Raw genomic sequence first — 15,286 nt, forward strand, 5'->3', positions numbered from 1 at the left:
GGGGGGGGGGCCTTTACAAAATTAAATGGGGTGCACCCCCATTTTCTTTATATTTCTTTTGTTTTAACAAAAAAATAAATAAAGGGGGGGGGGGTACGCGCCCGGTGCGCTCCCCTGGATCTGCCACAAACAAGCCTAATACAACATCTGTAGTTCTTTGAACACTTTTGTGTACTGTATGTGTGTACTTTTATACGCTTTCTAATTATAATGTTTTTATCATACAGTGCAACACACAGAGGAGTCAGAAGACCACCAGCATTCTCACTTTTGTCACGTTTGACATTAAAAATCCTGTTCTTTCTTACACAGTAATTTTTCCCAGCCAATAAGGGAGTTCAGTATTATCAACTGGGTTAATAATCCTGGCAATATGGTCAATGCTAAGAAATTTGCTATGAGCTTGGACTTAGGGAAGAAGAGTTTTGGTTTAAAAAAAAAAAAAAAATTTAAAGGTATGGAAATAAGGTAGTTACAACAACAACGATGACAGCAAAAGGTTGCCCAGATTAGGTACAGGTATATTATGTCAGCTAATTCGCACAGTACTTTGTAAGATAACAGTGCAGGTCATATTGACTACTAATACCACAGGGATGGAGCTTATGTTGTGAGTGAAAATGTCTACACACACTCTTCATGAAAACTGGTTCTAAACAACCTCTCCTTCATTGCTAATAACCATGCTCGCACCTGGGTCCAACCCAACCTAACAAAAGACTGTGACATCATCTCTTTGGTACTCTGTTTCATGTGGAGCTTTGTTTGTGCCTTGAATCACTCTATGCAATGTCATTTCTTGCATAGCAGGAAGGGAGATGTCAGTGTTGTATCTCTTTTTCCCGACTCCCCATTCCTGTAGGAAGCCGCCCCATCCTTTCATCTCCATGCTTCGCAGCAGACCGGAGTGCTGGCCATCTCTACTCTCAGAGGTCCGTGCCTTGCTGTCACAAGAAGACGACAGGTGAGGTGGCCATTGTTACGCCTGTTAACCCATTCCCTGTGTAAACCTTGTGGCCTGTGCATTAAGTCTGTGGGGATGTCAGAGTTCAGTATGGAACAGCGAGGTTAACTGTGGGTCATTTCAGAGACAAACTTTCCTTAAAGAAACAATGAGAAAATGTACGTCTGTATTGTTTGACCTTGCATCATAAGACCCACAAAAGGTCACAGGTCATTTTGTGGTATGTTTTGAAATGCACTCTTCTGATTAAAGATACCTCAGAGTATTGGAAGAATTTGTAATATTTACACTCATTTAAAAGTTTTTCTGTTGGAAACTATGAGAAGAGATGATGTTTGTGTGGAAAATTTTAACCTGTTTAACCAAAATGCCTACCTGATTATCCAGTAAATATACCATGCATGTACTATTTATTCAGCTTATACATCATTTATCAGAGTACCCAATTAAGTCGTGCCCAATTATGCGACATTTGCTGTGTAACTGTTTTAAAAAAAATTGTGATATGTGAAATGCATTCCTTATGTCTATGATTTCCTGACTATTATATGGGCTTTGCTTTGTTTTTATTTTTGTTTTGTTAGTTTTTTTGTTTGTTTGTTTGTTTGTTTTTTTGCAGGTTGAATGTTGAAGTGCTCTACATGCTAAAGCCGTTTCTCCAGAGTGTGCTATTAGAGCCAAATGTCAATCCAAGGACAGGGTCATTTCGAATGCTCCTGATGACATGCCTTCAAGAGACCTGCTCTGGACCCAGCTCCACCCCACCAGGATCCCTCTTTCCCCAGGAGGTTATAAGATATCTCCTGGCTTTCCTCTCCTGTGTTCAGGTGAGAAAAACAGTAATCTCCATGTATAATAAACTCCCTCCTCATATTCAGAATGCCTCATCTATTGAATCATTTAGATTTTTCTCAAAACTCATCTTTTAAATCAGTTGAAATTTTTTTCTTCTTTTGGAGGTGCACACAATCAGTTATTAATTATTTTATCACTCTATCACATGCATTTTTCTCTTCTTCTTTTCGTTACTGTTATTTTGCATTTGCATGGTCCTTACATTATTGTGCTTTCTAGTTTTCTTTTATAAATACCACCAGTGCACTTAGAAACACCTGCGTAAATCGCCATATGAATGCAATTATTATTATCACTGTTATGCCCACCCACAATCCTGTCTGTGATATGTTACTGTATGAGAACAAAATGTTCTCCATTATGGATCTTTGGTGAAAGACAATTTCTATTTGTGATCTGGAGAAGTTTTACCGAAGGAAATGTTTTCAAAAGTTGTGAAAACTCTAAACCTGAAAGAGATACTCATATGCAAGAGGTATTTCAGGTATGTGAAATGTAACCAAGGTTTCATCAAGTATACATTAAAGATTGCCTTGAAGTTCATACGTCACCAATTATTGTCCTTGATAGACCGAAACAGAAGCAGCAATTCTCGAGGCGGTGCATATGGTGAGCGTTGTCATGGAGATCGTGGCTTCCAGGCCTCAGTCCGTTGATGATAATCTTCTGAGGCACTTGTTCCACCACTCCCTCTGCCTAGCCCAGTGCCTGCGGGGGAAAGGTATGGACATGAGCAGCATGCTCAGCCACCTGTCAAGGGCTTGCAATCAAGGCTTGCAGTGTGGAGACGGCGTCATGATCTGTTTGGTGGGAGATCTGCTTCTTGGCAGCTCTGTGCGTGAGCAGCACTACCTCCTTGACTTGCGTAAGTGGAGTGATCTCCCATCTTTGTGTGTTTGTGCCTGTGTGTGTGCAAGTGTAGCTACTAAAACTATATGTTAAAATCTGAGCAAGACACCCCCCCCCCCCCACAAAAAAAAAAATAAATAAATAAATAAAAAAATAAAAAAGGATCCATACATTACAAGGCACCACCTAACACATCGTGGCATAACATAATAGGGGTAAATGTCTGGTGTTTTCAGAATACATGTATCTACACAATGAAGCATTAACAAATCCGAAACAGCGCTGGAAAGAAAAACAGGTACCACCGGTACAGGTACCAAGCCCCCGTTACAAGCTTTCTCTGTGCATGTCCCTTCTGAAGCAGCCTAGCTCCTACAATCATGTCATGTATTGAGTTATAAATCAAACATTGCCTGGTATTTTCTAATCTATGTTGTATACTGACTACGTTGGTATACCTAGTAGTGCTTTCGACTGGCCAAGCTGAGCTTGGTTGCAAGCATGTTTAGGAATGGAATTTTTAAACATGAGTCATCTTCCCTCTGACTCTCCGCAACATGGGCTTTAAAAATTTGAATTTGAAATTATATCAGCGTATATTTGTTCCCACATAAATCAATAGATGTTTAGAATAATGTGAGAACCTCCCTTTAAGCCCATGTCTATGTAGCAAACAGCATCTCTGGTATAGTGTATAACACTTTTTTTTTTTTTTAAGATCAACATTTTGATACCTTGAGATATCACCATCAACTGAAAAGTGAGTTATCAGAAAATTTTGATTTTTTTTTCATCATCTCTCCTGTAATTAAGACAGGGCTGAAGGTGAAAACAGACTCTCGGTGTTGGTAGTTCCCTTGTAATACAATTGTTGAATTTTGCCTTCAGGGCTCTCGTGACCGGTATGAATTCCAACTGCTACTCCATTTGCTACCAAACTTGGATCAGAGCTGTATAGGGACCTTCATGTCATGTTGCTCTCAGAGGTCACAGGTCAAAGTTTACATTCAAGACTTTTTTTCCGGCATGACAAATGACTCCGCAGCTGATACTCAAATGACATCAAAACTGGGGTGACAGATTTGCCCTGTGTATCTACAATATGTAATATTTCCCTCAGGATTTCCCCCACCCTTGATTGATATCATAATCAATAGATAATTTTGTGATGGAAATTCACATAAGATGATTCTTTTTGGCAACTGTACAATATATGGCTGATACCTCTATCTGCACTTCTCAATACTGCTTTTGATTTCTTTTCTATTTATCTAATCTAGAATTCAAATATGCAGCCTGAATTGTCCCAAGTGGCAAGACACAATCTGGCAGTTGCCATGAAAAGTGTGCTGCTGTGTGAAATTAATGTTTCAGTTCAAATTTTAAAACATTTGTAGAAACTTGTTTCATTGCCATTCAATCTTATTCAGATAAGTAGTAGTGTTTGCAACAGTTCCTACGTTGTACATGAAAACTTGTCATTTTCTTCATCAAAACTGTCATTTTTTGGATTGTCCGAATGCAGTGCTGATGTTGCAGAAGCAGTTGACCGGAGCTTGGGGGATGGAGAACTGGAAACTGCTGCTGTGGCCTCTGACTCAAGTGGTGTCATGTATGTATATGAAGTCAGACATTGAGATGAAGTCAGTGGAAGCTGGACAGAGGAGGGGAAATATAAAAGTGGCCACAGACTTTGTTCAGTGGATCGCAAACGATAAGATGCCCCAAGAAAATGAATCATCTGTTGTTGACTGCCGGAGAGATCGGGTGAGAATTTGGATCATGTCCACTGCAAAAAGCTGAAAATTATTAAAAATAAAAACAGGAACAAAAAAAAAAAAACAACAGCAACAGTTACAGCAAAGTTTCTGTATTCAAAGTTCACGATATTTTCATTCTTCCAGTCTCTTGGCTCAAAAGTGGTATGGGTAGTCTAGTTTTAAAGTCATACTGTAAAACTAGACATTTTTACATGCATTATAATTTTGCAAATTCCGCGAGAGCCAAGATATTCGAAATTAAAATGCATGCGAAAGTTCTTGTCTGCACTACATGTATTGAATGCCAGCGGCAATGCTTGATGATTTCATGCTGTGAAAAAGCCATCGGCTCTAATTTGCGAAAATTGTTTGCTTTACAGTAATTTCCATGTTGGATAATCAGCCATGTTCACAGAATCTGTTGTAACAAGCATTTTATAGTTATTTAACCCTCCGCATGTCCACACACTTAACCAGACATATGTAGGACAATCAATTCATCTGTGACATTCTCCTCTGCAACTCTCTGATCATGGCATTGAACCGACTGATAAGTAATATTTCTTTACCATTCCAGGAACCAGGGATGCCACACTGGCATTCATGGCACACGGCCCTTGTGGCTACCGAGCGTCTTGCCAGAGTGGTCTTGTCCAACATTGACTGGGCCCAACAGTGGCTGCACTGCCAGCAGGCCAGAGTACAAGCAGGAGATGAAAGCGAAGAAAGCTGGAGTCGCCTGATTCCCGTGGCAGTGGCCATCATGTACTCGTTTGATTGTGAGCTGATGAAACCAGCGAGCACTCTGGTGGTTAGCATTGCCGCAAGATGTCCACCATTGGTATGTGTGTCATTGGACCGAGTCCCATGTCGTCTTTGTATGGTGTGCTTTTGTCACTCTGCTTTAGCTCATTACCCTCTCAAATCTTCCAAGGGGCTTGAATTTTCCCTCTCTTTGCTTTGTGTCTATCTATAGTCTGTGTGTCTGTCAAACAAAGGGAATTCTTCTTTGCCAGAAGAGCTAAAAAAAAAAAAAAAAAAGCAAAGGAAAAGATGTGGTCAAGGCTCTTTTAGACATGCCTGTATCCACGAAATGTTTGTCCTCTTTAGGAGAAAATAATAGTGATGTGTAGTGGCACTCAACCTATCTAGCACAGGGTAGTCCATGAGGGGTTTTCTGGTGAGACACAAGGCCATGCTGGCATCTTTCTCAATGTCGTAAAGAAAAGTGCAAATTCTAAACATTATGTCCAAAACTGACAACACCCTGAACCCGAAGAAACTTGCAAGTGAGTCAATGTGTAGGGAAGCTTACCTAAAATCTTGCCAAAGGTATTTACCCTTGGATTACAGCTCATTCACTGTCTTGAAAAGATAAATCTGGGCTAGCACCAGAGAGCATTTGCAACCCTAGAGCTCTCAGGATGTTAAGCAGATTCCAAGTTAAAAGAATTTCATGCTTCCCAAACGTGATGTGCTTTCTGCTCCCTCACATTCATACACAATATCAATATTTTTACAAGCATATGATATATTGAAATTTTACCTCGTGGGCTACTCTCGTGTGGTGTATCTAGTCTGTACAATCCTAATGATAAGCTGCAATGTTTTAGAAATAAAGTAATTAGTACATGGAGAGGTTTGCCAAAATGGGAGTCAGACAAACTATATTTGTAGACTTGTTTCCATTTAAAAAACATGTGCAAAGTGCTTATGACTTCCAGCTTTTCAGCAATGTTGTACATCTTTTTGGTTCTTTATCATCTCATCTTATCACTGTGACAATGAGAGTAGTATCTGTTACGTCTGCATAGATTTGTGAATGCTGATGTCATGGTGTATATGCGATCATTGATTCAGTAATGAATGTCTGATGCCCTTGTCGCGTGCTTGCAGGCCCACAAAACTGTGTTTCTTGCCATGAACTGCATTGGGAGAATGAAGTACTACTTCGCTGACGGAGATTCTTTCATGAGACATCTTCCTCGGCTGGCCTGTCATCGATTCATCACGAACAGGGTTCTCCGTCTGATAGCAGCCGAGGATCTCGGTCCTAAGATGCTGCATCTCCTTACAGACTTGTGGGAGAAGCAGGTGAGAATTAACCCTTTAGCAACTGAAGATTCTGTATAATAGTGGTCTGTGTTTCCCTAGAAGGTATTGCATTATTGCTCTCATCATTTTGACAACTTTCTAAATGATTTGAATGAGCTCACTGCTTGTGTATTTTTGTCTTTTATAAGTTATGTTTATTTGAAGGCCTGCTAAGACTTTACCAAGAGACTCGTGAATCACGGAAGTAATTCTATATACTTTTGTTGACTTTTAACCTCTTTTGAATTACATAATTTTATATTCTACATGAAAACAAAAAATGGTGAAACATAAAACTTTTTTTTTTTTAAATGGATGGGTGGTTTCGGGAACTTTAGGGAGTAATAAGACGGGCAGCTTCGGGCGGTTCACTTGCTATTGCATTAAGAAAAAAAAATACCAACAAAAATAATAATATTGACAGGTTGTGGCACCTTATTTCTTGTGGTGTTCTGTTATCAGTCTTGGATAGGTGAGAAAATGGGATTTTGCTTCTGTTTACTGTAGGGTGTAGTTCTTCATATGTGAGAGTACTTTTGAAGGGGAAGGAATTCTTGAATAGGATTGAATGACACAAGCTTTCACATCAGTCAGCAAGTAATAGACCATGGCTATATCGTCTCTGGACTAACTATTTCTAATTTATAGGTGGCCATGCTATATTTCTTGCAGGGAACTGAAAAGCTGTGTTTCGTTTGCTACTGATTGATGAGTTCATCAACATAAATATGCACCAACATTGTTTTATTAGTAGCCATAAAAAAAAAAAAAAATCATGGGCAGGATTCAAAGCTGTGACATCCTGATCGCCTGACAGGCGCCTTATCCACAAGGCCACTGAGCTTCCGCCCGACAGCCAGTACCGACTCTAATCCTTATAGCATGCAGTGGGTACTGTGTATTCATATAAAATAATGGAATTGTTGTGTCCTGTTGTTTTATTGCAACTGAGTGACAAATTGCTCTACATTGAATTGAGTACATTGATTAATTCTGTGCATGTTTGCATCAATATAGGGCTATCTGTCGAGCAGTTGCAACAAAAACAACTCCATGAAAAAATGTCATTAATTTGAATGTGATATGTTTATGAGACTACTGTGAAACAAGACTTGTACAATGTAGCTGCACAAATGAAGCTCAGAATTGTTTCAACATATGTCTTTAAGTTTGTGATATTGTGATGACAAGTACCTTGAAAGACACTGTCTACCATTGGGAGCAGTGATTAAAAAAGTTTGAGTTATCACATTTGATGCATACATGTATATGCGTAGGTCAGTTGTATCACAAAACGTCCTATATACATTTTGCAATAGAACCTAAGATGTAAGGAGCTATCACTGTTTTTCTCAATAAACTATAACTGTAGATGGTTTATTCTAGAAGCAGTTTTATTATAACTATTGTTGACATTTTGTATATTTAACAATACTTAACATTGCTTACACAGAAAAGCATACTTGCATTGGTTGTTTCAATCCCTAACTCACATTTTATAACTCTTTTGAAGCACTAAAACTGGGTTTTTGTTTCATCAGCAACAGGTAAATGATGCTTTTAATGCTACTTTCTCCAATTTTTCTTATGTAGGACCCTGTATTTCATATTCTCCTACAACACCTGACCAAAGGGGCAGAGCACCTCGACACCATCAACAAAACTCTCGGAGTCAGTGAAATGTCACTTGCCATAGCACAGTCTGTGTGTAGGGTCTGCCAACGGAGGTATGCAATTTGTTTCAACTTTTTCACGTTTTTTTACAGCTTCCCTGAAATCCTCCCAAATTTGCGGATGCACGGTATTAGCTTAAAAATTCCATGACTCGTAGAATTCCTTCTCTGAGCAATTTCTGTTTCATTCCTTGCGCCACGCTCTCTGTCACAGCAGTGGAATGCTACAAGGACAAAGCAAAAGTGATTTCACACAGCGTCATTTCTGTAAGATAGTACACATTCCATTTACCTTTACTGACGCATGTCCACTGATAGGCAAATGTTGCTGGAAGAATCAGGTCAACAGCTTTTTCAGTGTTTTGGAAGAGTGATCTTTGTGAAATTTCCTCTCTATTTCTTTATATTGCTTCACTACCATGATATCACACATTGTAAAGTTCCCGTCAAGTCAAGGCAACTAATGGAAGTAATCAAAACTTTAAAAACTCAGAGCTTTTTAACATATTGTCAGGTTGCAAATATATTTTTGTTAATTTATTTAATTTTGTCTTGTAAATGCTGTAAAGTACATTTGGTGTTTATTATCAGTTAGTTATTAAGGGAGAACAAATTGCATTATCTATGTGAAGAGAGAAAAAGGGAAGTTGAGAGAGACCAGGAAAAAGAGGGAGAAAAAAATAATTCAAGCTAGGTGGCAGTAGATGATATGCTATTGATGACTGAGATCGAATCTTACATATCTTTGTGGATGTTTTGGTAGACATCGCCTTCAATGGGGTGAGACCGCACACGCACAGTGATTATCTGAAGGAGAGAAGTATACAGTATTCTGAACAAAATTATGTTTTGCTTGAATGACTGAACACACAAAGAGGACAGGTATACCACATATGCATACACTTGTTATATATACCTAGTACTCAGTCTGCTTTGTGTTTTGTAAAGTCATAGGTAAATACTTCGAATACTTATCAGTGATTTTATTTTGAAGGAACTTAATATACAAGGCCCTATTAAATGGTCATTTGTTGTTCAAACTGTGCTTTCCCTAGCCCAGACTTTTGCATAATTTACCGTCATTGAATATACCTTTGTCATATTTCTATCATTATATTAAAGGTCCAGTTTACCTTTGGGAGCAGTGATTTCAAAAATGTTCAAGATATCACATTTGATGCATATGTGTAGGTCTGTTGTATCATAAAACATCCTACCATATGAAATATTTGCAATAAAACCTAAAATATAAGGAGATATCAGGGTTTTTCTCAGTAAACCTTAACTGTATACGGTTTAGTCTGTAAACATTTTTATTATAACTATTGTTCACATTTTGTGTATTTAACAACACTTAACATCGATTATATGGATTCAAATTTTGACAGTGGTTGTTTCTATCCCCAACTCACATTTTAAAACTATTTTAAAGCACTAATGCTGGTTTTTTGTTTCATCTGCAAATGGTAAATTATGCCTTTAATGTAGGGGGAAACAACAAGGATAGTAGGATTGAGTAATGGATCGCTTATACTTTTAAATGGGAATCTCAGTCTTCCTGTAAATGCAGTGCCCACTATGTCACTGTCTTCCCTATGTCATGTCTGCCACCATAGGCCAGAGACACGCGGGAAAGACTTGGTGCCCATCTTGTCGAAGATTCTAAAGAAAGCGACCGGCCCGCAGGGCACGCCAGCCGTCTGCTTGGCCCTGGATGCTCTCATCGCCCTTGTGAAAGAGGAGGTGGTGGATGTTGTGTCCGTCATCTGCATGTTACACGAGCAGTTTCAGAGGGATCAGAGGTTTGTTTCAAGGCTAGATTCTATTTCCACTAGATGTTAGGCAATCTGCACCAAATGACACTCTGTTCTCATTCTTTGTTATTCCAGGCCATCAGTTTCATTTTGTTTGTGTGTTGTTCTTTTCAGAGCTTTTGCCTCACTGTGATAAAGATGTTTGTTTCTCCTGGTATCCACTGCCATCCACATTTTGAACTCACCTGCCCAAAGGGCTCAAGGGAGCTATATTGCAAGCTCCTTCTCATCTGTTGTCCAACATCTGTTGTGTGGCTGGATAAACTTTTTTTTTTCATCTTTGTTGTCGTCTTCTTTAAAGCCAGTGATTCGTTTTCACCAACATTTGCAGGAAATATTTCTTTTTGAAGAGGAGGATACAATTGCTCCTGTCATTTTTTTCCAAATATGCTCCGACCAGATTTGGTAGGGAATGCATAGCTGTTCACAAGGTACCATATGGGGACCTACTGATCACTATTACACTACATTTCAATTGTAATCCCTCTGTCCAGTAGAACAGGTAAATTGTATTGTGCGAAGACACTTGTGTAGATAGAGAATAAAGCATTGTATTTGCTAGCGAGGCCCTTGAAAAGTTCAGTACAATTCAATTAATGGCATACACCATCAAGGGACGTGATAGGAAAGTTGAATCCAGGTTTCATCGATGTTGAACTCAGGTTAGCATCAACCCCAACCCCCATGGCTCTTGTATTGAAAAAGCTATTGGATAATCATTCAGAGAATGATGAAATAATGGTTCTTTTTCTATTATTATTTAAGATATATATATATGTAGTCATGTTCTAGAATCTGCTGTCTTTATGTGAGTTAGGTTATCTGTAATGACCAACCAGTTGCATTCACATCAAGCAAGTTTGCGGTCAGTGTGAAGAAGTTTAGATTATACTGTATCAATTTGAAAAGTGCAAATGTGTAATAAAAACACACACACACACACACACAAAATGAATTAGTCAAAGAAACAGCAGAACAGGAAAAGGAAAGTGACGTGGATATATGCTGTTTGAATAATGTGTGAATGTTGTGGTTGCATGATGTGAAACATATTTGTTGGTTCTGTAGAAAAGTCAGTATATATGCTCTTGTTTTGGCATGTTCCATTGATAGTAATTCATCCCACCATGTCTGTGATCAATTATTGTAATAGAAAAAAAAAATTGTTTTATCTTTCTTGCAGGCCACTGGTAGTCGCCAAGTGGTGCGAGTTGCTTGGCCTTGTGCCTGAATTTCCCGTTGACATGGATAAATACACGGTACTGCCATTATTTTTCTCTTGATGGTGCTGTATAGTATTCGTAAAATTGATCACCAAATATAGGCAGGGGTTTGTTCTTGTATACTTCTCTACCAAGGCTGTGTGATATGTTCAATAATTCAAAAAACACATGGATAGAATCAGAATTTGGCCATCAGATTTCCCTTTCAAAAATGATATTTGACAAGGCAGTTATATGCCTAGAGTTTGTTGTTTCTTTAAATCATTTAAAAAAGCTTGCCAGTCAAAGGTCATGGTCAAATTTGTGAATTTTTTGCTGTAAGTGCACTTCACCAAAGTTTTGGTTTTACTTTATAAAACTTTTACAAGGATGCAAGATGACAAGGCACCTAATAAAGAAAATTTTGGGCAAATGTGATGATTGTTGTGTATTCTTCTGCTTCGTCTCCTCTGTCCACATGATGTATGTGCCTGTCAGGTTCTGTCCAGGCACGTGCTAAAAAATCTGTGTGCCTACCTACAACATGAGGATACCAGGGTCGTATCGGCAGCCCTTGAGGCTCTGGCAGGATACAATCTTGGGGACTTTGACATCAACTACTTGCCAAAACAGGTAAGCAATGAGCAGCAAATGATTTTTCTATCTCTCTCTATGAAAAACCCCTCGATGTTAGCAGTTATAGCAAGCTCAGGTGCATTTTTATTACTGGTAAGAGTCTAGAGTTAACCTACCCACTTTATGGAGAGCAGTTGCATCTTAACAAGTGCTCTCTGTCAATCATATCATTGTGAGATTCTTATGTTAACAATACGTTACTGGCATGTTCTCATTGTCAATGTACTCTAAGTTTGTTGCTGGAATGGATCTCAACATTCGTCTTCACTGACATGGTGCAAAGGATTTCATAATGACATAGTGACGGGTTTTAAACCAGGCTTCACTTTTAAATGGAATAGAAACTTTTTTGATACATCTGTGTGATATTATGCTGATTATTATGTAACATGGGGAGTTGTATTGATGTGACAATGCAAGGGAAACAGCCACTTCAGCTACAAAAACCACAAAAATTGTTTTCTAAAAATGACAATTTCTGTAAGGTTACCAAAGAAGTGAAGTTGAAGAGGGACCAGGAGAGGCAGAGGTTGAGACAGGCACGAGAAGCGAGAGGAGAAGAGGAGGAAGATGATGCGGAGGAGGAAGATCTGTCGGTCCCAGGGAAATGTGTCATCAAGCTCCTGGACTTGGTGTCCCAAGATGCCGTACCAGGTAAGTCATTGTTCATTTAGTACCAGGGCACACCCCATTCACGTTTGACTTTTAGGACACTGTGTCCAAAAAGCATTCTGAGAGGGCACACACCCCAAGTAATTGTTTGAAGGTATTTCAACTTGAGGGGAGATCAGAGAGGTCTGCCTGTGCACTTTAACCATGTGCCAGGGACTTTGGACAGTGTGTACAATGCTATGGCATTTTCTGTACAAATGACCATTCAAAGCACACTAAAGGGTTAATGGGTGTAGTAGCAACCTCAGCTATCCAAACCCTCCATGAAGCAAGGAAGTCTTGTGTGCTTTATCATTGTCTATCCTATCAACTTCAAACTGCTAACAACAGGTGATATGTGCTCGCCATTGTAAAGTATACCGTAACAAGGCACATCCATAACTTTCTCTTGTGCATATTGTTTTGTTTCTTATGTATATCATACAGGTGACTCCCAGTAAAGCGAAGTCCCCGGGACCGGCAGTTTTATTTTGTTTGATTGAAATTTCATTATAGCTGAACGGAAAAGTATGTAAAGATATGTAGATGATAATTTGGGGACATCAATTTTCACTTGGTTGTAACAAGAATTTTGTTACAACCACGTTCGTTATAACAGGAGTGTAGTGTATTGGCCTTTTAGCCAAGAGAAAAGTGGGAATACACCCATGAAATTCTCATTATGGGTATTGGTTTGCATTTCCAGCCAAAGAGTTAGCATGGCAGTTACATTCATGTGAACTATTGCCAAAGGAATCATGGGAGAATTCTAGCATGCTGGACTTGAATACAGATAAGAGTGAGATAAGTAAACTCATAAATATGACAGTAATAAATAAGTGGCCCTATTTGCTATTATGAATGTGCTGAGGAATAATCGTTGCTCTGTATAATGAAAACCTACTCATTAGCACATCGAATAGGAGAGACTGTGTGGCTATATTAATGAGGGATGCAGTGCAGATTTGATTTCTGTTTTTCGCAACTTTAGGTGTGAAAACGCTGCTGCATTCCTTTCTGGCGGACGAGCTTTCGGACCTACCGAGGCACGTCTTCACCAGATCCAGCCAGCCTCGCGGCTCCTCGGACAGCAGTGAGACCAAGAGCTTGGCCGCCATCCCCACTACAGTGGCCTGGAAGGAAAGGAACAACAAGCAGCCTAACCTTCGGCAGTGGCATTCAGGTAAGGTGTCTGGCAGGTGGCCTATGTCAGTCTCAACGGTAGCTTTTATCTTACCCAAGAACTGCATCAGATCAGCACTTTGTAGAAAACCATCACTCAAACTGCTGCCCCTGCACTCCCATTAAAAAAAAAAAATGCAACAAGCAGATAAGATGTGAACATTGCCAATGTATTCACAAGTGTTGATGAAAAGGCATCTTGAAATATTAACTTGAAAATGATTGATTCAGGGGTGAAATTCTGTATGTGGAACCAATGCCTTTCAGTGAAAAATAAACTAAAACTGCTTCCCAATTATGTGGTATTTCACATGCCAGTGTATAGCTTGGGGATTGCTTGGTCTTTAGATGTTTTTGTTGTGGCATTCAATTTATATCTTATTTATACACGAATATCTAAATCTAACGCTTTAACTGTTGTTGCATGGACATTTATGTTTTATACTGACTTTGAAGTGCTCTTTCTCTTCTTTCAGCTGGACTACTGTTTTCGTTTGTGCCTGGTTCGGACAAGAAGCGGGACTCACGGGCAGCGAGAGGGGGCTCCGCGGCCAAGAGCCAGATGTGGCTGGATGCCCTCAACCTACGACTTGCCGAGGTACAAATGTTACAGTTTAATTTTCTGTGGTGACCTGTTTCTTGCGCATGGCCAGGGTCATTCCATATAAATGTGGATTGAGGAAATGCAGCAATATCAGAAGAATTCATTTAAATTAGCATAGTTTGATGAAAATTGAACAGTTTGTCGGAAAGTTGTGTACGTTTAAAGTTTCTGTGCTGCCATAGTGGATGAGTTTATCATGTTTTTTAATATCATGTATGGTCTACGATATAATGAAAATATAAAGAAAATTCAACATACAGTATGTATCTTCACTTTCATAGCATTAATGAAAGTGCGCTTGACATACATTTTTCAGAAAGCAGAGGAATAATATAAGCCGTAACATTTGTAGGTCTGTAACAAGTCAAGGGAATGTGTACTTTTCATTAAACAATGAAATTTCATGGAATTCTGCATTTATTTTCTGTATGTCATTGACCATATATGACATCACAAAGTGTATAGTCTTCTGATCCAGCTATGGCCATACCAAAATTTAACAGTTTCATAACTTTTCGATGGATTGTCAGATTTTTCTTAAACTTCAATGATGATTTCTACAAATATTGCTGCTATCATTCAAACCACACATACTTTTGGATTTCATTCCCATTTAAAAGTTCAGACAAGTAGCTTTGGTTCCTGCTTGACAGTAAGGGCTCTGTGTCTCCCCTCCCCCCCCCCCCCCCCCCCAAGGTACCGGTGGATTCGCCTGATTGGCTCTACATCATGGTACTCCCACAGGCCTGGGTGTCTTTCATGGCTGGCGCCCTGCAGGCTGTCATTCAGGTATTCATTCACTTTACTTGTTTCAATCCTCCTTTTAAATCCATCAATTTCAAGAATGTGTGTGTGTGTGTGTGTGTGTGTGTGTGTTTTGATGCTGTATCTTCACACTATTATCCTTAACCCTCCTTGCATCATACAGGCTTGATTTAAAAAAAAAAAAGAAGAATGAATACATTAAGAGATCAAAGTTACAATATGTAAGTACAAATGGGA

At 39.1% G+C, this 15,286-nt stretch overlaps 1 protein-coding gene across 1 annotated transcript in view; it reads left to right on the forward strand.

The window, feature by feature from the left end:
- Window positions 1-15,286, forward strand: part of LOC140231129 (focadhesin-like) — a 47,671-nt gene that overhangs the window by 2,521 nt on the left and 29,864 nt on the right. Inside the window, exons 3-16 of the mRNA XM_072311281.1 lie at window positions 863-964; window positions 1,584-1,791; window positions 2,390-2,684; window positions 4,194-4,435; window positions 5,006-5,269; window positions 6,325-6,522; window positions 8,116-8,249; window positions 9,812-9,997; window positions 11,193-11,268; window positions 11,710-11,844; window positions 12,333-12,501; window positions 13,490-13,681; window positions 14,157-14,278; window positions 14,981-15,073. Of these exons, the coding sequence (XP_072167382.1) occupies window positions 863-964; window positions 1,584-1,791; window positions 2,390-2,684; window positions 4,194-4,435; window positions 5,006-5,269; window positions 6,325-6,522; window positions 8,116-8,249; window positions 9,812-9,997; window positions 11,193-11,268; window positions 11,710-11,844; window positions 12,333-12,501; window positions 13,490-13,681; window positions 14,157-14,278; window positions 14,981-15,073 (2,416 nt within the window). The remainder of the gene's footprint in view (window positions 1-862; window positions 965-1,583; window positions 1,792-2,389; window positions 2,685-4,193; window positions 4,436-5,005; window positions 5,270-6,324; window positions 6,523-8,115; window positions 8,250-9,811; window positions 9,998-11,192; window positions 11,269-11,709; window positions 11,845-12,332; window positions 12,502-13,489; window positions 13,682-14,156; window positions 14,279-14,980; window positions 15,074-15,286) is intronic.

The sequence above is a fragment of the Diadema setosum genome, chromosome 7 (genome assembly GCF_964275005.1).
Source record: "Diadema setosum chromosome 7, eeDiaSeto1, whole genome shotgun sequence".
NCBI classification, from domain to species: domain Eukaryota; kingdom Metazoa; phylum Echinodermata; class Echinoidea; order Diadematoida; family Diadematidae; genus Diadema; species Diadema setosum.